Source organism: Podarcis erhardii, assembly GCF_964252035.2.
Source record: "Podarcis erhardii genome assembly, chromosome: 14".
In the NCBI taxonomy this organism is placed as follows: Eukaryota; Metazoa; Chordata; class Lepidosauria; order Squamata; family Lacertidae; genus Podarcis; species Podarcis erhardii.
The window spans coordinates 13,393,536-13,415,727 of NC_138503.1; the positions used below are offsets into that span (position 1 = coordinate 13,393,536).

Here is a 22,192-nt window from a genome sequence, read left to right on the forward strand (position 1 = left end):
GTTGACCCAGTATTCTTCATAGCTTATTGTAGCTGGTTTTCAATGTGACCAATATTCCACAGAAACGTTGGTGGATTTGTGCAAAAGAAAGAAAAGAAAAGAAAAATACTTTTGCAGATGTGCAAAAAATGCGAAATGGGAGAATGCAGAATTGTGGCGATATCTGATGTTGATTTATATAAGTGTTACATAAACAAATTAATTGAAATACAATAATATTGGAGTGGCCACAAGTATATTGGAATCAGTCTTGAAAATGATGGAGTTGCAATTCATTATTAATACTACTACAGTGGTACCTTGGTTTAAGAACAGCTTAGTTTATAAGCAACTTGGATTAAGAAAGCTGCAAACCCGGAAGTAGGTCTCTTGGTTTGTGAACTTTGCCTTGGATTAAGAACATGTTCCGCTTCCTGTTGAGTGTGTTCCCTTTGTAAATTGAGTCCCCCGCTGCTATAGGAAAGCACGCCTTGGTTTAAGAACACTTTGGTTTAAGAACGGACTTCCGGAATGGATTAAGTTTGTAAACCAAGGTACCACTGTACTACTGTTTCACATAAATATTATTTGCACATATTATTTGCAAAATAATTTGAAGCATGCCCTGAAATCAGAAAAAGAAAAATGTATTGCAATAAAAGCAGCTGAAACTTAAACAGCAAAACTAATCATCAGTAGACAGCAAAATCTTCATAATCCATCAGATGTCTGGGAGAAGAGATAAGTTTTTAGCTAGAACTGAAAGGATATTAATGATGGCACCAGGTGGACCTCACTGGAGAGAGCCTGCCGCAAGCGAGGATTCACCACTGAAAAGCTCTCTTCATTTCCACCACCCTCTGAACCTCTGAACCCTCTGAACCTCAGAGGGGGCACCCTGAGAAGAGCCTCAGATGAAAATTGAAGGGTCCTCATAGGTTCACATTGGTAGAGGTGCTCTGAAGCTACATAGAACTACACAGGAATAGTATGCTATGGCCCAGACGACCTACTTCAGAGACAGATGGACAAAAATGATGGGCTTGATAAATAACTAGGTAGAACAAAATAGACACTGTCAACCTTGACATATGAGAAGGGAGGGAAGAGACTCCAATGCCTCGGTTGCTTTAGTTTTCCTAGTTCCTTGAAGTCATGACTTAGAGGAGAGCACAGAATGTAAATTTTACATTAGCACAGTACACCACTGTGCACATAAACATGTCTCTATATCCTTCATCCAGGCAAGCAAGAGGCATAATTGGAGCTCAAGGACTCATTCCCTCCAGGCAAAAATGCTCAGGGTAAGAAGCAGGTCCATTGAGGGGTGTGGCCTAGCAAAGGAGGTGTGGCCTCAGGAGATCTTAAAGGGACAGGTAGCTGTTGCATTTGACCGCACCCCCAGGGCTGAAGTTCTTCATCCTTGTCTTAAGCATTACTTCTATGAAACGATTTAAACAGACTGCTCAACCATATTGCAAATAAGCTAAGGAAAGTTACAGATAGGTAGCCGTGTTGGTCTGCCATAGTCAAAACAAAACAAATTCCTTCCAGTAGCACCTTAAAGACCAACTAAGTCAGTTCTTGGTATGAGCTTTCGTGTGCATGCACACTTCTTCAGATACACTCTGAAGAAGTGTGCATGCACACGAAAGCTCATACCAAGAACTGACTTAGTTGGTCTTTAAGGTGCTACTGGAAGGAATTTGTTTTGTTTTAAGCTAAGGAAAGATAGAGATGAGCAAGTTGGTGATCAATAGTCTGGAAATGCTTGCATAAATTTTTAAAAGTCTTCAATTGCCTGTGGAAACATACTAGCGAAGGTTTCCATCAGATATCCAGGGCAGAAATATTGTATTATAATCATTGTTATTACTATTATTAATCAGGCACCTTTGCTGTGCTGTTTCCAGTGCATGCTAAAACTTCTTTTGTTTAGGCAACCATACCCAGATGAACTTTATTATGTACATTGGTCAATTTTATTCTGTCTGTCTATATTTGATACATGTTTTAATGTCTACTTGATTTTAAAGTTTTGTTTTATTGGCAGTTACTTATTGCTAAGACACACCTCCCCCATCCCATTCCTGGCTAGTTTACTTCAAAAATTACATAAAATTAACCCTTAAGTTACAAACGGAATGATCCGTGCTGTTGCACTTCCAAAAAATGTAACCTACACTCTCTAGTGCAGGGGTTGGCAGTGCCATGCCTGTGGGCACACTTGGGCCTGCAGAGATGTTCCTTGGTGCCTGCAGGGTATCTGCCCCACTCCTCCCCCCCCCCTACTGAAATTAGGCTGAAAGAAGCATTCTTCTGCAACCAATGTAGAGAGTGGGGTACCTACAACAGTTTCTATGCTTTGTAAATGTGCACACAGACCCAAAAAGCATGGTGGACCTCTTCTCTAGTGCCTCAGCAACAATTTGCTCCAATTTGAGGGTGGACAAGCTTGTTACTTAACAGATCAAGTAGGCTAATCTGGATAGACTCTGAGCAGATTTATTCCTGTTCATATTCGCGCTTTATCCCGCCGCCCCCCAACTAAAAAAAGCTAACATAAATTATAGGACAGGGTTTGCAGACTTAATCTGGCTCAGATCAGACTTTTTCATCTCCTGCACCGGGCAAGATCTTTCTTCTCTGCAGTTATAGGCACTTTCCTTGACAGAATGAGAGAGCAAAAGGTGAGAGTTATTTAAAAGGGATTACCAGGAATAAAAAGATCTCACCTTCATGTTCCCATGAAATTTTTTGCCTTTGTTGCAGGTTTTTCTTCCACTCAGGAGGTCTTTAATGAGAGTGTGCCAGGATGTGTCCTCCGAGGTCAGGTCCTTGCCACAAGTGAGCTCAGAGACAAACATGTTCTCCCAAGTAATTCTCTTAGAGATTTAACAACTTAAAGCTGCATCGCTTTTCAAAGAGGGCCACATGATTCTGGGAAATCGAAGGTATTCTTGCAATGAAAATAGTATCTAAAAGGGGTTCGAGGAGCTGCTGGGCCTCAAGAAGGGACTCTGGGCGACTCAACGGTTTGCTCAGTGGAATTGTGAAGTATTCCATCTATTCACCAAGTCAGAATTGCAACAGCAGGCAGAGAGAGAGAGAGAGAGAGAGAGAGAGAGAGAGAGAGAGAGAGAGAGAGATATTCTCAGTGACTGCATTCTACGTTTTCTTTCCTGAGACTTGCCAAAGTCTGAGCCTCTGCATCTTTTTTCATTCAAGCTGACAGAACATAAGAAAAGCCCCACAGAATCAGGCCATAGTCCCATCATGTTCCACCCCTTGTTCTTACAGTGGCTAATCAGGTGCCTAGGTGAGGCCCACAAACAGAGCCCAAGGGCAACAGTGCTTTTCCTACATGCAACTTGTATGCACTAGGTATTGCATACATCTACCACTGCACAAGTGGCGCTGTGGGTTAAACCACAGAGCCTAGGGCTTGCCGATCAGAAGTTCGGCGGTTCAAATCCCCACGACGGGGTGAGCTCCCGTTGCTCGGTCCCTGCTCCTGCCAACCTAGCAGTTCAAAAGCACATCAAAGTGCAAGTAGATAAATAGGTACCACTTCGGCGGGAAGGTAAACAGCGTTTCCGTGTGCTGCTCTGGTTCGCCAGAAGCAGCTTAGTCATGCTGGCCACGTAACCTGGAAACTGTACGCCGGCTCCCTCGGCCAATAAAGCGAGATGAGCACTGCAACCCCAGAGTCAGTCACGACTGGACCTAATGGTCACGGGTCCCTTTACCTTTACCACTGCTCATAGGAAAGGGAACATTCATGTAATATACACTACACCATATTTGCCCTCAAATCCCAGTTTTTATTTTCCTGTAAACCTCCCCGGGTTCAGTCGTTATGTAAAATGCTGTAATAAAATGGCATCATTTGAACTCGTTTGGCTTCTGTCAAACCAGTTTTGCAGGGGACTTTTTCTCTGACTTGATAATTTAGCCATTGCAATCAGAACATGCGCAAAATGGTGACCGAATGTGTACGAAATGCTTTCGTGAGGCTGTTGTCCCAACCTCCTTGATGGCAGCAATGGAGCATTGTCCAGTTGCAGTGATAAGAACCTGGCATATGCAGGCATGAATTCATTCTGGGCAACTTTACCATCTGATTCTCTGGCCGCAGTGTACAGAAGTGTGCCCCACCAACTGTCAGTCAACCAATTTATACAGCTCTCCAAGGGCAAGAAGAACAACTCGCAATCCATAAGTATGGTTAACTCAGAGAAGATCAATTGGTTCTTCTCTGATGTCTGCTGATTTTCTGTTTATTCGAAACAAATGACTCCAGGACTTAACTTGAAAGGTTACTCTTTTGGACGGCAGTTTGGAATTCTTATCTGAATTACCTTATTGGTAGGTTTGTCAGTGGTACAGGAGTTTGATCATAACCATCTAATGACCTCCATGGTTGTTCAAGGATTTGAACCTCAAAAAGATCTTCCAGGAGGGATCAAATGAGAAGTCCATTTAGTCTAGCACGCTGCCTATTACCCAGATATTCCTGGGGAAATCACAGTTGTTGTTGATATCCTGTCTTTCTCCCAAGAAACCCCAAGGTGGAATATCTGTTTCTTCACATCTACATTTTATCCACACTACAGCTCTGTGTGGTTGGTTAGGCAGAGAGACAGTGACCTGCCCAAGGTCAAAGTAACACCATGGAAGATTGCTGTGGCTGAAAAAGTAACTCCTCAAATGAAGCTACTAGAGGAACAAGATAAACCTTGGACAGCAGCTAGAGGAGGAGGAGAGGATGAAGAAAGAGCTGTGATTACCAATGAAAGAAGAGTGGCAGATGAAATTACTGGACTATGCCGAATTGGCGAAATTGACAGGGAAAATTTGCAACCAACAGGACCAGACATTCCTGAAAGACTGGAATAAATTTATGTTATATTTGAAAGACAACTGTAAACAACTGACATCGCTAGTAGGGCTACAAGAAGCTTTGTGATGTTAGAATTACAACTTAGAAATCATTTATATAAGATTATGATTTAATAGTAATAAAAATATAAGAAAATGCAGTAATAGAGAATAAGTTTGGAAACCATCACCCGGGAAGGAGGGAAGTTCCAGGCTTATATAGCCAAAATTTTATTATATTGTTATATGAAAATGTTATTATGTTTGAAAATATTTGTAAAAACAAAAAAAGATATTAAAAAAGAAAGAGCTGTGAGTGGAGGGAGGTGCTCTTCCCATCCTTAGGACCCTCTGATAAGCTCAATAAACTTGCTGTACCCAGAACTGAGTGTGGAGAAAACAAAATAAAAAAATTCCTTCCAGTAGCACCTTAAGTGTGGAGAGTACAGTTGAATGGGAAACAGCATTGGGCAGCCAGAAGAAGTACCATCCATCTTGGACCTGCCCACAAAAAGCAAGTCTAGCAAGAAAGACTAAGGCAATGCCCACTTTTTCCAGGAACTTATCTCTTTGTTAGATTTATTTGTAGGTAAGCTGAGGGTTTGTTTGGGTTTGAACCTGGAGGCTGAGAGGGAAGGTGTGTCAGTAGGAAAAAGAATTGATATCAATTTATATATACAGGCAACCCCCAATTTGCATGGGGGTTGTGTTCCAAGTCATCACACATGATGGTGGAGTGGCATAAGCCTGCCATGTCCCATTATGCCCCCACCCCCTTTTCCAACCACTTCCGGGTCGCCATGATGCACTTCCGGGTCACATGTCAGTTGGATGCTCGTAAATCGGTCATTGCCTATATATTAATCTTTGTACAGTGGTACCTCAGGTTACATACGCTTCAGGTTACATACGCTTCAGGTTACATACACTGCAGGTTACAGACTCCGCTAACCCAGAAATAGTGCTTCAGGTTAAGAAGTTTGCTTCAGGATGAGAACAGAAATCGTGCTCTGGCGGTGCGGCAGCAGCAGGAGGTCCTATTAGCTAAAGTGGTGCTTCAGGTTAAGAACAGTTTCAGGTTAAGAACGGACCTCCAGAATGAATTAAGTTCTTAACCTGAGGTACCACTGTATTAATGTAGCATTTTTAAGTGTGTATTTTTGCAATATTTTGTTTAAGTGGTCTGTTGTTGCTTCAGTTTTCTATGCTGTGATGGGATGATGAGCTGCTTGTGCGTAAAAAACTTAGTCCCTCAGAGCTTGGGCATGGTTCTCAAAGCTCTGTCCTTCACGGAGCCCTTTAAAGCATGACTCCCTTAATCGCTGGCAGAATCCAACACTGGGCGTTTACGGAATCTGCTCCAACATGAAAGTTCCTTAACGGAAACGCGTCTTCGGGATTCTTGACGCGACAGTTTCCGGCGAGGAATGGGTGTACCTATAGGAGGTCCTGCAGCTTCCCCACTGTTTTCGCTGGAAGTCTCCTTGAGCCATCCCTCCGACTCACTTTCTCTCTGGACTCCCTCTCTCCCCCTGCTGGTTCCTTCCTCCGCTGTCGAGTCTCTCCTAGCTTCCGTGAGCCCTTCCACCACCTGCCTCTCCGATGGCAGTTCCCTGACATATGCTTAGAACTGTTTTTAAAAATATTACCGGTAAGCAGTATAGAAATTAAATAATCAACAAAATCATCCAGTGAGCTTCATAGCCAAGTGGGTATTTGAAACCAGGCCCTAGTCAAACTCTCTAACTCAGAGCTTTCCAAACTGTGCATTGGCTAAAATGTGTAGGTGTGTCGTGCAAATGCTCTCTGCGCTTCTCCCAGGGCTAGAAAAGGGTTCGTTTAACCTTTGGTTTGCTAGTAAATTTGAATGACTGTGTCGCAAAATGATGCACAACTGAATGACTGTGTCGCAAAATGATGCAAAACTGAATTACTGTGTCGCGAAATAATGCATGTCTAAAAAGTGTGTCACCAACATGAATAGTTTGGAAAGCTCTACTCTAACTACTCTAACTATTACAGCTTTCCTAAGTGGCTAATTGGCTTCAGAGAAAGACAGTAGCAAGGACACATTGGGTTGAATCCAGGCTAGGCCAGTTGAACTTAGGATGCATTGAAATCAATGAGACAAGGTAGTTATGCCTTAAGTTCTGTATCTAGCACAAAGAGTATTCTGAAGGCACATAATGTAGTGGAAGCTATCCTAAACCCCTTGAAAGCATAAGTGTAAATAGCTAGGCAGATGGTATGGGAAAAACTCTGAGTCAATAGGAATGGGGTTTCATTCATGTCCCATGTGTGGCTCCTCCTTTTTTCCTAAATCAATGCATGCTGCCTTTATGTACCCTCTTTTATTGTTAACTTATTATTTTTATTCTTAAAAAAATGTATAGACCACATTCCATATCAATCCTGAGGCAATTTACAACCCTTAGAAGACAAGTCAACAAACATAATTTAAATTGTTCTTGTTGGTAGTGGTGTTACTCATTTACATTCCACCTTTCTCCGAGAAGACGCCTCACAAATATTAAAACAAATGTGAATGAAACACAGAATGCTAAAAAATATATCAAAGATAATAGCTGTAAAGTAATTAAAGTAGCTCCTGCCCACCTAGCAGTTCAAAAGCACGTCAAAGTGCAAGTAGATAAATAGGTACCGCTCTGGTGGGAAGGTAAACGGAATTTCCGTGCACTGCTCTGGTTCACCAGAAGTGGCTTAGTCATGCTGGCCACATGACCCGGAAGCTGTACGCCGGCTTCCTCGGCCAATAAAGCGAGATGAGCGCTGCAACCCCAGAGTTGGCCACGACTGGACCTAATGGTCAGGGGTCCCTTTACCTTTTTAATTAAAGTAGAATTAAAACAATATAAAAACAGATTTATTAAAATACATGTAGAAGAACAAAATTTAAAGCCAATAAAAGTGATAAATGCAAATTCAAATGCATCAGTACATTTAATAAGCAGAACAGTGTCAAGACCATAGTTGTGCCCCCCCCCCAAAACTGGGAAGTCAAAATAAAAGGTTTGACAATGGTAATATAAAGTTTCAGGTAGGCGCTTTGTGCAAATTGTGCAAGTAACCTTTACAATAGCCTTGCCAGGTAGGGCAGTCCTATTATTACTTCCATACTTCAGGTGCCTGCGCTGTGGTGATTGAGGTGGGGTTGTGGTTGTTGTATTTTTTAACTCCTTATACTAAGCGACCTCCTAGATTTGGTTGCAAATTCATGTCTAGACAGTCCATTCGTCATAGCTGGTGTTAGAGTACATAGTGTGCCTCGTGAATCAAGAGCAGTTTGGTGGGTGACAGCCCAGGCCTGCACAAATACCACTCCCTGATTCATTGCGCAGCCTACACCTCTGCCTTCAGTATGGATTGCACTTCGGTTGTCCCCTGAGCACACTTGCAAAGAGAAACTGACCTGCGGGTTTTGTGCTGATGCAGGTAACTGCCTCGATGAGAATTTCACAAGGCCTTGTTGTTCTCTTTAGGCAACCAGGATGATATTTATGCTGTCCTTCCAAGTGATACATTATTCTCAGTAAATCTCAGAACAACTCTTTGAGGTCTATCAATATTACTATCCAGGGCTGCGGCTGTGAAATGGAGTGCGGAATATTTTGTCCGTTTCCCGCAAAATGGGGGGAGACATTTCTCTGTTGGCACTAAACACACACACACACACACACACAAATATTAGGACCGACACTAGTTGAGATTGTGATTTGCTTTCAACTTTTTAATGCTATATTCTATAATGCTGTAAGAATTCCTAAGATCTTCTGTTGAAGGACAGGTTGTTGTTGTTGTTGTTATTTGAGGGGGTTTTTAACCACCAAGATTTGTTTTTGTTTTTTAAATCAAGTGGTATATAAATTTTATAGTGTGTTGTTGTTGTTGTTGTTGTTATAGCCACAGAGCAAAGCTCTTCAAAGTTTCATCAGGTAGGCAGTTGCCTGTTTAGATTTCCTGTACAGATTAGTCTCCATTTATTCCGGGAGGTCATGTTCCGAACCCCTGTGCCCATAGGCAAAGTTCCATAAAATGGGATGGACCCTAGAGAGCCCTCCTGGTTCCTGCGGAGACCCACCTGGAGCCCAAAGAGGACCTATTAGGGCTCTGCGGAGGGTCTCCTCATGAGCTGGTGGGCCAGTGGAGCTTTACTGAAGGTGCTCAGCCTCCCTGCCTAACAGCTAGCATGTGGGGTGGCGCAGCTGTAGCAACAGCCACTGCCCTTCACGTCAGCTGAGGAAGTCCTGTCACCCCTCCAGCTCATGCAGAGACCCTCCTTGGAGTCCGAAGAGGACATCCTCTTCAAGCTCTGAGGAGGGTCTCCTCACAAGCCAGAGGCTTGTTGAGGCTGCTCAGCTGATGCACAGGAAAGCTCTCCAGGCCTATCTGTCCAACCCCCGGGACTCTTAGTGGACCATTCTTTCTCCCCGGGTTCTCCCCACACTTGGTCCCCTCCACAGCCTTCTTGAGTGTTTTGCTGACATGGCTGACATGTGTCTTTGAACTGTGATCATTCCTCACGGAGGATAGAAAAGTGTGTGTGTGTGTGTGTGTGTGTGTGTGTGTGTGTGTGGTTTTTGCATTACTGGAATTTTGCATGTGCAAAGCTAAGACCACATCAATTGCTCTGCCCACTTTTGACTCTGGCCACATCCATCACTGGCTTGTGGCCCCTGGAAGGAAATGTGACCCTTGGACCAAACATGTCTCTCCACCCCAGAGAAGGACAGCAGAGTCCTTCTTAGATGCTTTATTGCCTCCCACTCTGAAACGGTTGTGTTACAAAATACCTTGTGTTTGGTTGCATTTGGGTTATGCTGTTTCTTTCTCCTTCCAGCCTAGTCCTTCTGGTTTGTTTACGTTTATTCATTAGCAATTTAATGTTAGATGCTTCATCATGGGAGGCTGTCGGGACGGGGAAGAGCAGAGGGAAAATGCCAGGAATCATTAGTGTCTGTTAGCCACCGCTGCTCATCAATCTTGGCAAAGAGGGCAGCCCATCAGTTCTGGACTGGTGGACCTGTGATGCAGAAACATCATTAACAGTTAGAAATGCATCTTTTTCGGGTCAGCTCTTAATGGCTAAGAACTCCCTCGCAATTTGCTTTGCCAAGTAGTACCCCCATCCGGGCTGATTCCAAAATGACCTCATTCAAGCAAGCCGGCCCAGAAATCAATTAAGGACTGGGATGAGCTCAAGCTTGCAATGGTAGCCAGGTCTAGAATCACATCCTGCATTCCCGTGAATAGTCTTGTAAACCAGTGCTCATCTGGGGCAAAAAAAAAAAAAAAGGATTACGAAAGTTTTCCAATGGTACGCTTTACAAATGTTGACCCCTTTTCCCCTCTGCATTTTTACACACTGCTCAAATCACAGACCATCTCTCTTTAGCTACCATTTTTAGAAGACTCTAAGAGGTGTGTGATTCAGCTAAAACTGAGCAGGGGATCTAGGAGTCGGGCTTAAGAATTTCATTAAGGGCTGTGTACCTTGCCTATCTCCACAGTAGCTTAGACACTGGGTTTGTAGGCACAAATGACCAACACAGGAGTAGGGAACCAGTAGCTTTCCAGATGTTGCTAAACTCCAATTGCATCATGTGATGGGATGATGAGCTGCTTGTGCGTAAAAGCTTAGTCCCTCAGAGTTTGCTCAGCTTAGCAAAGCTCTGTCTTTAGCGGAGCCCTTAAGCATGGCTCCCTCAATCGCTGGCAGAATCCGACAGTGGGCGTTTACGGAATTTACTCCAGCATAAAAGCTCCTTGACGGAAACGCGTTGTCTGGATTCTCGGCGCGACAGTTTCCGGCGAGGAGTGGGTGTACCTATGGGAGGTCCTGAGACTTCTCCGCTGTTATCTGTTATCGCTAGAAGACTCCCTGAGCCATTCCTTCGCCTCCCTCTCTCTCTGATCTCCCACTCTCCCCCTGCTGGTGCCTTCCTCCGCTGCTGAGTCTCTCCTGACTTCTGAGAGCCCCTCCACCTCCTGCCTTTCCGATGGCAGTTCCCTGACACATCATCTCTGACAACTGGCTGAATGAGGGCTAATTACTGTACTTTTTGCACCATAGCACTCACTTTTTTCCTCCTAGAAAGTAAGGGGAAATGTCTGTGCGTGTTATGGAGTGAATGCCTACGGATGGCGGGGGGAATCTGCTGCAGTCGTGAGCAGAGGATCCATGGTTCCCCTTCCTTCCCTCCTCCATGGCTCGCTTTGAAACAGCAAAGCGGGAGAAGAGTCGCTGAGTGGGAAGGAGGGAGAGAAGCAGAGTCTGCTTGCTTCAAAGTAGCAATGCGGGAGAGGAGAGGAGCCACTTACATGAGTGTAAGCGGCTCCTGTCCGGTTGGCTCCTTTAAAGCAACCATGTCTCTCTCTCCTCCCCACTCAGCTCGCTAAATAGCAGCGAGGTTTTTCAGATGACTAAGCGCTAAGCCGGGGAGGTGGGAGAGAAGCAGAGCCTGCTTGCTTCAAAGGAGCAAAGCGGGAGAGGAGAGGAGCCTTCTCCTCTTATACCCTTCTTCTGCATTATTAGCAGCATCCTTCTCCACCCACCCCACGTGTGCTCCTTGTCCCTTGAGTGCTTTTCCTTCCCTCCCCACCTAAAACATGGTTACAAAGCACGGATCCACATGGATCCTCAGGATTTTTGCACTGGGTCACCCCAAATTCACCATCAGATCACATAGCATGTCAATGGCTACAGCTTTCACCAAAAAAAGCACGCACCCTCTCTTGCCTGGGGCCACAGTGGTGCAAAAATGTGGTTACAAAGCATGGATCCACATGGATCCTCAGGATTTCTGCATTGGGCTACCCCAAACTCACCGTCAGATCACATGTCTGTGGCCACAGCATGAACCACAAAAATCATACATCCACTGTTTCGTTTAGATTTTTTTTTTCTTGTTTTCCTCCTCTAAAAACTAGGTGCGTGTTATGGTCAGGTGCGTGTTATAGAGCGAAAAATACGGTAACTGAGACAAGCCTAGCAAGACAGAGACCCTGAGGGTGGGGGATCTCTGGATCTAGGTATTGCCTCTTTTAGATGGGGTTGCACACCCTGTGATGGAGCAGGTACACAGTGTGCCTGGAGTCAGCTCTGTCACTGGAGGCCCAAGTGGCCTTGGTGGCAGGGAGCAACCACCACCAGTTTTGGGTTTTGATGCCCATTCCTAGATAGGAATAATCAGGCTACTTTGGTTCATGCATTGGTAGCCCCATGGTAACACTACTGTAATACACTGTGTATAGGGCTGCACTTGTTTAATCAGCTGTAGCCAGTGCAGAAGGAAGCAGCTAGCACTCTCAAGGCTATACACGTATTACACCCGTGGTGAAAGATCTGCACTTGCCTGCCTGTTAGGTACTGAGCTGCAATCAAGGTTTTATCACATAAAAGCCCTAAACAGCTTGAAACCAGGTTGCCTAGCAGAACATTTTCCCCATTATACCCTTGGTAAAATTCTCAGACCTTTCAAGGAGGCCTTGTGGATCATGCCCTGGAAAGCCACTGCCAGTCAATACTGAACTAGCCCTGTTTTGTGTGGGGCTACGTTTGAAGGTGACCCAGAAAGTACAACTAATCCAGAATGTGGCTGCAAGACTGGTGACTGGGAACAGCTGCCGGGACCATGTAACATTGATCTGCCTTGGTACATTTCCGAGCACAATTCAAAATGTTGGTGCTGACCTTTAAAGACCTATCTGGAATATCTGGGCCAAAGCCATTTCCTTCCCCATCGTTCAGACCTGACACTGAGATCCATCTCCGAGGGCTTTCTGGAGGTTTACTCACTGCAAGAAGTAAAGCTATAGGGAACCAGGCAGAGGGCCTTCTCGATGGTGGCGCCCACCCTGTGGAACGCCCTCCCATCAGATATCAAGGAAACAAAGAACTATTTTAGAAGACATCTGAAGGCCCCCTATAGGGAAGTTTTAATCTTTTACTGGGTTTGATGTTTTAATTTGTTGGAAGCCACCCAAAGTGGCTGGAGCAGCCCTGTCAGTTGGGCAGCATATAATAATTTGTCATCATCATTATTATTACATGGACCAATTGTCCAGCTCTGTACAGGGCAGCTTTTTGTGTTCCTAATGTTCCAGGTTCAATCCATGCCCTTTCTAGTTATTTATCTAGATGATTTATATACTGCCCTTTGCATAGGCCAAAGTCACAACAGGTAGATAAGAATCCATAAAATCCATAAAAATGCACAATAGCATAAATTGCTGCCAGTTACTAATAGCAACAGGCCTCTTCTCCTCCAAATGTCTTCTGAAAATGATGCCCCATAAAAGGATCTGGTAGCAGATAATGGGAAAGATTTCAGCCTCAGAGCTTGGACAGCCTCTGCTGGTCAGAGCAAACAGTATTGGTCTAGCAAGTTGCATAATCTGACCTGTTTTATGGCAGCTTCCTATATTCCTTATGTTTTGCAGGGCAAAACAACAATTGTTGCAGCTTTAGCATAAACTGAGGTGGTTGATTTGTGAAACGCACAAGTGTGTCGTTTCAGTTTGGTCATCTAGCTCAGTTTTGTTAGGCAACCTGGGATATTAAGTATTCAAATGATAATTTGGAACAAGAAAATACTCTTACAGAGAATCACCACCACCCCCCAGGTAAAAATAAAAACTTGGCTTGGAGTTTACATGGATTGGATGTGCCTTGAATTTTGTAAAGGAGCTTTGGTTAACTTACAGGCAAAGGCTTTATTGGGTACCATGTGGCAATTAGTTGGAGAAGGGAAAGAGATTGCAGTTTAATTAATATTCTAATCCCAACGTTAACAATCTTCCTGCCAAGTCAGCAAGGCTGCATGTTCTGTTTGCAATCCTTGTGATTCAGCCGGGGTGACATTCGTCAGCTCCCTCCAGAAAAGAAACCCACTTGTAAATTTAGCTCAAAAATTAGCAAATGTCAATATGTCGCAGAAAAGTTTTAATCAGGGCTGTCACATAGCAGTTTTTCTGTCGACAAACACAAAGAGACCTTTCATGCAACATAATTTACACAATCTTCACTCGCATAAAGTGTGAATTAAGGAGTCGCTCATTGGCTCGGGCATTGAAGTAGAATCAACCTCCCTCTGTGTGTTTTATTGTTATTTTGAGGGCGGTTTTTTGTTTTTTTAAACCCTGCAGGTAAATAGTATTACCAAGTGGCTCATTCTACACCCTCCATACACACCAGTCATGAGGCTCTTGCTGCTTTCTGCTTGCGTGATGCTATTGACCGCCTCCCGAAGTGCTGCCGTCAGCTTCCCAGAAGACGACGACCCTATTAATGTTGTTGACTACCACTGTGAGTAACCAGCAGGAACAAACTTGCCATTTATTTTTTGTTGTTGTTGAGGGAAAGCAGTTGTTCCTTCTGAGATTGACTTGGCTTTTCACTTATTAGGCAATTCCATCATTAATAATAATAATAATAACAATAATAGCATTCAAAAGTGTGCAGTAAGTTCAAGTTTGTTTGTTTTAAAGCGTGTTTGCAGAGTTCCTGCCATATATTCATTTATATTCAGCGCATTATGCAAGGAATTTAGTTTAAGCCTTCTGCTCCCAGTATATACAGCTAATCAATGTTGTCTATTGATTCTTTAGCTCTATAATCCTGAGTGATGGCGTAACCCATTTTTACTTGCAGATTCAAGGCAATATCCAGTATTTAAAGGACGCCCTTCAGGCAATGAATCCCAGCATAGGCTGGACTTTCAACTGATGTTGAAAATTCGAGACACACTTTATATTGCTGGCAGGTAATTTTCCCGCAGTCAGTTGATTAAATTAAAATTCTCTCTCCCTCCCTCCTACCCACCCCTGCCCTGGTTGGTTTTGCATTTAATCTGTGCACCTTGTTTAAAAGTAATCTGTAGAGAATGGGATCGGGAAATAGAATTGGAAGGGGGAAATGAATGCACAGAGGGAGAGGGACACAATATATTGCAGAAGAGAAGCCCTGCTAAATCAGACCATCTAATCCAGCCACCTCTTTTGAACAGGGCTGATACAGATATCCCCAAGAAGCCCAGTAGGGTTTAAATGGTAATGCATGTATGAGACACACATTTCTAGACTGGAAACCAGGTATGTGCGAGTGTATCAGTCTCTTGTTTCTGGCAGCACTGCCAAATGCCTCCCTTGCGTAGGTGTCCTTGGTACTAGGGAAGAAGGAGAAATGCAATTAAGTTAGCAGTTAAAGGGGAACTTGCCTAATTCTCGCTTTCTGAACAATAAATGCACCGGAATGCCTCCAAAATGTGCACTTTTTCAAATTTATGGGGATGCAAGTAATGTGTCCCCAAACCCTTTAGATTAAGGTAAAGCATGCATAAAAACGTGTGTATTGGTTGAAAATAACATGCTAAAGTGCATTATTTAATGGCTTGAGAAAATGTGAAAAGCGGTCAGAAATTGTGTTTATTCAGGGAAATCAGCACTAAAATGCTGATAATTTTTCAAAAAATGTATTTTTTGAAAAGTGGCAAATCGCTGCACAAATGTGGAGAACTGTCATGAAATGAGAAACTGACAGAAGCCAGATTGACATATTCTTCCACCCCTAGTTGATACCCAAATACTTCTCCTCCCAGTGTAGTATGACCCAGCTATATGGTATGGAGGTTTCATGGATCTGTTCCAGAACTGTAGCTGCAGGGAGAGGGAGTTGTGGGGTCAAACTCCTTTGGGGGGGGGGGGGTATTCCTGGCCGCTATCTGAATTGTTTGTTTCCGTTTTTCCCCATTTTTGTTCTCTGTCCCATTAACTTATGGAAAAGTAAGCAAGCTCATACAGACAATATTTTACCAAGTTGACTGTAGTTTACACAGTTGCTTCATCAGTAGTAAATGCAGACTTGCCTTCTGCTATTCTGCCCATTTGGTGCCCTGGGATAACTGGATTTTTAAAAATGTAACTAGTATTTAACTCGATTCTTTGTAACTTTGAGAAAACTATTTGACTTTAAAATAAACGTGTGACTGTTGTTCTGCACTTATTCTTCACTATGGGCCTTCTCTATGGCATAGCAGAGAGGGTCCTGCTACAAGATAGTCACCCCAGTAAGTGAGCTTTGGTGCCATTACGAAGTCCTTCTTCATAATGGCTGGGGAAACCGAGCCAGATGGGCGGGGTACAAATAATATATTATTATTATTATTATTATTATTATTATTATTATTATTATTATTATTATTATTATCCCAGGGGCACAGTATCCCCATTTAATAGAACGAGGAGGGTGCTATTTGGATATTCATTCTCTTTTATATATATTATTATTATTATTTATTGGTTTTCCAAATTAATACAAATCTGTACAAATTATTTAAATTTAATACAATTTCTTTAAAAAAATAGGTTTCCCACTCCTGTTGCAAACATATGTTCTTTACTTCCTGATGAGGAATTACTTCATTCTTCTTTAATCTCCTCTTCATCCTTCTCTTGATGTTAGTCCATTCTCACAGCTGACCTCTGTAATTTCCTTCCAACAGCACCTCTGTTGTTTTACATCAATATAAAGTCCATTTCATGTGTGTAGTCCTTCATAAACGCTTTCAGACCTGGTGTGTTGAGAGTTAATGTTTGTTTCCTATTTGGATGTTCATTCTCAGTGAGTTGAGGGGGTTTGATGGTGTCTTATTCCCATTTTCCCCTCTGCTCTTATAGGGATCAAGTTTACACTGTGAACTTGAACGACATTCCAAAGGGAGAAGTTGCTCCAAGCAAGGTATTGGAAAAACAGCTTAATTTGGGGGTTGTTGTTGTTGTTGTTGTTTAAAAAAGAAACAAATAATGATAATTCTACATTAAACATTAGAATGTTCTTATTTTCGTTTCTTCATTTTATTGGAACAGAAATTAACATGGCGGTCAAGGCAACAGGACAGAGAGAACTGCGCTATGAAGGGAAAACACAAAGTACGTTTTGTCCTTTCCCTCCCCCATACACCTTTTTTTTAAAGCATTTAAATCCTTGTTTATGTTTTTTAAAGTTGGGCTTGAAGCCAATGTACAACTGATAATGAATGAGGCCCCATCTGAACAGTACGTTTAAAGCAGTATCATGTCATTTTAAAACTGTCATTGCTGCACTCAAGGAATCCTGGGAACTGTAGTTTATTAACGCTGCTTATTCCCCTCACAGAACTACAATTCCCAGAGACCTCCAGAAAGAGGGATTGAATGTGTTAAACCACTCTGGGAACCACTGCTCTGTGAGGAAAATAGAGGTTTCCTAACAACTCTTTGCACCCATAACAAACAACTGCACTGGGGGTTTCCCCCTGACAATCAAGCCGTATTAGTGAATAAAAAAATACATACATACAGTTCCTAGGATTCTTTGACTGTTTCAAGTGATATGATACTGCTTTAAATGTATAGTGGAGATGGGACTTGGATTCTACTTACAGACACAAGAATTTGCATTTTATGCAACTGCCCCTGAATGCTCAGGTGGCCTCAGTATATAGAAGCATCTGTTGTCTGCTTCAGCTGATATGATAACTGTGTCTGCTCCTGGCCCATGGTAGCTTTTTCCTCAGTACTCCAGGCATAACCAACTCCCAAGACTGGATTATTGCAATACATACCATGTGCATCTTCTCTTACGCTCGGTACAGAAACTGCAGTTATTGCAGCACGATTCCTGGCAGGAGTGAGATTTCTCCAGTGCTGTGCTCAAAGATCTGCACACATCCTGCTGATCTGTTAGAAGTCCAAGTTCTAACAGGTTACAATTCAAGGTGTTACTGTTAGTATATGAACCCCTTAACAGTTTCGGCTCAGTTTTCTTGAAGGCCTTATCCCCTATGTGCTCACTCAACCCCTTCATATATAGAACTGGCATTTTTACAAATGTCAGCCAACGTGCAAAAAATCAAATCTTTTAGTATGGCAGTGCATTCACTTTGGAACTCCCTGCCGATGGATATCAGGAATAAACTGTACTGTTTATGACATCTCCTAAAATCTCTTTTGCTTATGCAAACCTACCTAGACATGTAATTTTTTTTGTGCATATTTGTTTTAAAACTGTTGATTTTATCAATATTCACTCACTTTTATTATGTTGTACTTGTTGTCAAAGCGACAGCTACTTTATATTTTTATGTAAACGGCTTATAGCTTTTTCTGATTAAGTGGTATATAAAATGTGTGTGTGTTTGTGTGTGTGTGTGTGTGTGTATTCATAATAAATCACACTCAGAAACAGGGATGTTGCAATATAAATGTCAGGATCTTTTGAATTTTTTTCTCTTTTGGTTTTGTTCTTGTGTCACTCAAAATTTGTCATCTCGACATTCCACTTCTCTAATAAACAAATCGTATTTGTGAGTCAATGGTAACGTAAACCAGTCTCTCTTCTTCTTTTCCAGGACGAATGCCATAATTTTATTAAAGTCTTTGTCCCCAGGAATGACGAGATGGTGTTTGTCTGTGGAACCAATGCTTTTAACCCCATGTGCCGCTACCTTAGGGTAAGGACCTCAGCGCAGTAAGACAGAAGCTTCTCTATGTGTTGCTGTTGTGGGTATCTTCCTCCTCATCGCCTCCAAGGAGATGAGGGTTGTGTTCATGGTTCTCTTCCCTCTTGTGAGATATATGAGGCTGACTTGATTTAGCCAGTGTACCTCATCAACCCCAGCTAGCATGGTCCATAACCAGGGATGATGGAAGTTGTAGTCCGAAACCAGCTGGGGTTGATGAGAGTTGGAGTCCATCAGCATCTGTTAGGCTATCTCTGTTCACCCAGTGAGCTTCATAGCTAAGTGAGGAATTGAACCTTTTTCTCCCAGGCCCTAATCTAGCATTCTAGCCACACTGGTTCACTTTTATGAGCAATCCTCAGCCAAAGCCCTGCTGATCTAGCTGGGCGTGATGTGAACCAGGGAGCTCATCAGCAAGCAGGGCTGGCAGTTGTTTTTTAGCCATGACTAGTGGCTCATCAAGGATCAAGGGACGCGGGTGGCACTGTGGGTTAAACCACAGAGCCTAGGACTTGCCGATTAGAAGGTCGACAGTTCGAATCCCCATGACGGGGTGAGCTCCCGTTGCTCGGTCCCTGCTCCTGCCAACCTAGCAGTTCAAAAGCGCATCAAAGTGCAAGTAGATAAATATGTACCGCTCCGGCGGGAAGGTAAACGACGTTTCCGTGCGCTGCTCTGGTTCGCCAGAAGCGGCTTAGTCATGCTGGCCACATGACCCGGAAGCTGTACACTGGCTCCCTCGGCCAATAAAGCGAGATGAGCGCCGCAACCCCAAAGTCAGTCACGACTGGACTTAATGGTCAGGGGTCCCTTTACCTTTACCTAGTGGCTCATCACTGCAGAAAGCTCTGCTCCATGCCGGTTGCAGAAGCAATGGCGAGAAAGCTATTCTGACCTCTGGCACCATGTCTGAGGACTAAAGGCTCCTGGGGTGAGGATTTATGTTTTGTGTTATTGCAGCCTGTTGTGATCTGCATTTGAGAATTGTTTGCTTGAAAGGTGGGATCTAAACCCTTCACTGCTCATTTTACAGTGACTAGTGTAAAAATCTTTATCAAATTTTCCGGGATGATCAGATGTATTTTATGTCCTTTCGAATCAACTTGCATCCCAGTTTGACCAAGGGCTGTGTTACAGCAAGCAGTCCGGAACTGATCCCAGACACTTGGAGTTGATGAGAGGATTATGATGCCCATTTTATTTTACTCTATGTTGTTTTTTGTCTGCCTTACCTAATTTTATTCTCTTTTACTCTGTTGTACACATTCAGTTAATGTGTGTTACATGCTTCATATTTTGTTTCCTTAGTGCTGGTCATTGACTGTAGCAATAAAAACGTGGTCTTCATTTGGTGTCGAGCTGAGAACTGGGGGTTGATCCAGTGCTAGTCCTCCTCAGAGTAGACCCATTGAAGTTAATGGACATACTAATTTAGGTTCATTAATTTCAATGGGTTTGCTCTGAGTAGCATCGGAAACAACCCTGTATCACAAAATTTGGAGGGATGCAAAATCCCAAGGATTATTACGTTCCAGTCCCATATATTTGGAGGGGAAGATGTGAATTAGGTTAGTTTGCTTAAAAATGTGGACTGAATGAAATTTTCTCCCGCTGTTGTTCCCCAGCACTGATAATTTAGTGGCATTCTGCCTCCCTGAACCTGGAGGTCACATATAGACATCATGACGCATAGCCTTGTGGATGTAAAAGCTATCGTCCTTTGCACAGCTCCTTGAGGACCAGTTCTTAAGCATTAAATGGAAGATTAGATCAAGTCTGACAGAGTGAATGATGGTGTATGCAAAGCAGCATTGCTCCCCCCCCCCAAAAAAAAATCACACTTCCTGCAGAGCTTGATGTGACACCGCCAAACAATTTATTTTTCTTCCACAGCTGAATACCTTGGAGTACGATGGAGAAGAATTCAGCGGCTTAGCCAGGTGCCCGTTCGACGCCAGGCAAACCAACGTCGCCCTCTTTGCTGGTAAGAACATTTTCTCTCATGAATCCTGGTGAAAAATGATACAGAGAGTGATGCGGAGAGGACGGGAGATTTTAAAGAAACTGTATCACATCAGTGTGCCTCTGCAGAGGATTTTTTCTTTAAAGTCTAATGCATCTTTTGGGGGAATTAGTAATCACATTGTCAACTGGTTTACGTTGAGATGACTAAATGACACACACCCCTGCCCTGGAACAGTTCTGCCCCCAAAGTAGTTTCTTTTTCTGGAGCTCTGGTGGTTCCATCAACTTTTAATTGAGTTATGTTGGGGGTGGAGGACAGAATCCTGCTCGCACTTCCATTTGACTGAAGAAATCTTACACTGCAATCCTATAGCTTAAATGAAGCATATGTCTGAGTAGAACTGCACTGTTAATTGATTCATGAATCAGTTGATTCTGCACAGATTTGTGGAGGGGCGGGGATGGCATTTCTAATTAGAAAAGGAGTGGTAGAGGTTCTCCATAGTGTTTGTCTTCAAGTAGAGGCTGGGCAGTCATCTGTTGAGCACAGTGGTGCCTCAGGTTACAGACGCTTCAGGTTTCAGATGCTTCAGGTTACGGACTCCGCTAACCCAGAAATAGTACCTTGGGTTAAGAACTTTGCTTCAGGATGAGAACAGAAATCGTGTGGCGGCAGTGGGAGGCCCCATTAGCTAAGTGGTGCTTCAGGTTAAGAACAGTTTCAGGCTAAGAACGGACCTCCAGAATGAATTAAGTTCTTAACCCGAGGTACCACTGTATGTTCTAGCTCTGGAATTCCCAAGGGCTGGTGGACTGGGTGGCTTTGATTCCTTGAGTTGCATCCAACATTCTCCATCCACTAGCGCAAGGGATCTTGAGCGGGCAGGCAGATGAGTTTTCATTTTGGGAAAATTGCACCAGCAAAAACTCACTGCACAGTCTATTGTGCAACAAAGTTGCCAGCAAACCTGCTTAGACATTTTCTTGCACAACAACCAAACATTTCACCAGCAGAAGCATGCCACTAAGTGACCTTGACTTGGTGCTAAATTGGAGACAACCCTTGGTTTTTAGACGGGGCACATATACATTTATTTATTTATTTATCAATCAATCAATCAATCAATCAATCAATCATTGTTACATTGTAAGGATGCTACAGTTGTGCATGCTTAAAGGTAAAGGGACCCCTGACCGTTAGGTCCAGTTGCGGACGACTCTGGGGTTGTGGTGTTCATCTCGCTTTACTGGCCGAGGGAGCCGGCGTTTGTCCGCAGACAGTTTTTCTGGATCATGTGGCCAGCATGACTGAGCCGCTTCTGGCAAACCAGAGCAGCGCATGGAAACGCAGTTTACCTTCCCACTGGAGCGGTACCTATTTATCTACTTGCACTTTGACGTGCTTTCAAACTGCTAGGTTGGCAGGAGCAGGGACCGAACAATGGGAGCTCACCCCATTGCAGGGATTCGAACCGCCAACCTTCTGATCGGCAAACCCTAGGCTCTGTGGTTTAACCCACAGCGCCACCTGTGTCCCTAGGCTTGGCTAAATGATGCAATAGGCATTATCTTAAAAGATGCATACCTTTTTAGCACAGGAGAGAATGCTTCTTCTAAGATGGTGGTTGCCCTCTGTATCGTTTTTCTGTGTTGCTGCATTCTGTCTGTCTGTCTGTCCACGGAGAAAGAGAGAGAGAAATCTATTTTAATCGAAGGCACCTTTCTTAGTTGGTCATGAGATGTTGTTTATTATTTCACATATATACAATAGGCAATATTAATCCAAGAGAAAAAAGTGAAGTAATGAAAAGTAATAATAATAATAAATAATAATAAATTTTATTTATATC

The 22,192-nt window shown here is 43.3% G+C and overlaps 1 protein-coding gene across 11 annotated transcripts in view; it reads left to right on the forward strand.

Annotated features, from left to right (window-relative positions):
• The window catches only part of SEMA6D (semaphorin 6D), a 421,542-nt gene that overhangs the window by 369,419 nt on the left and 29,931 nt on the right, over positions 1 to 22,192 (forward strand). For all 11 annotated transcript variants that reach the window (XM_081838792.1, XM_081838793.1, XM_081838795.1 and 8 more), the window contains 6 exons: positions 14,026 to 14,185; positions 14,531 to 14,642; positions 16,555 to 16,615; positions 16,744 to 16,806; positions 18,267 to 18,368; positions 20,271 to 20,361. In XM_081838792.1, coding sequence (XP_081694918.1) covers positions 14,077 to 14,185; positions 14,531 to 14,642; positions 16,555 to 16,615; positions 16,744 to 16,806; positions 18,267 to 18,368; positions 20,271 to 20,361 — 538 coding nt within the window. In that variant the 5' untranslated portion in view covers positions 14,026 to 14,076. Of the gene's footprint in view, positions 1 to 14,025; positions 14,186 to 14,530; positions 14,643 to 16,554; positions 16,616 to 16,743; positions 16,807 to 18,266; positions 18,369 to 20,270; positions 20,362 to 22,192 lie in introns of those variants that run through there.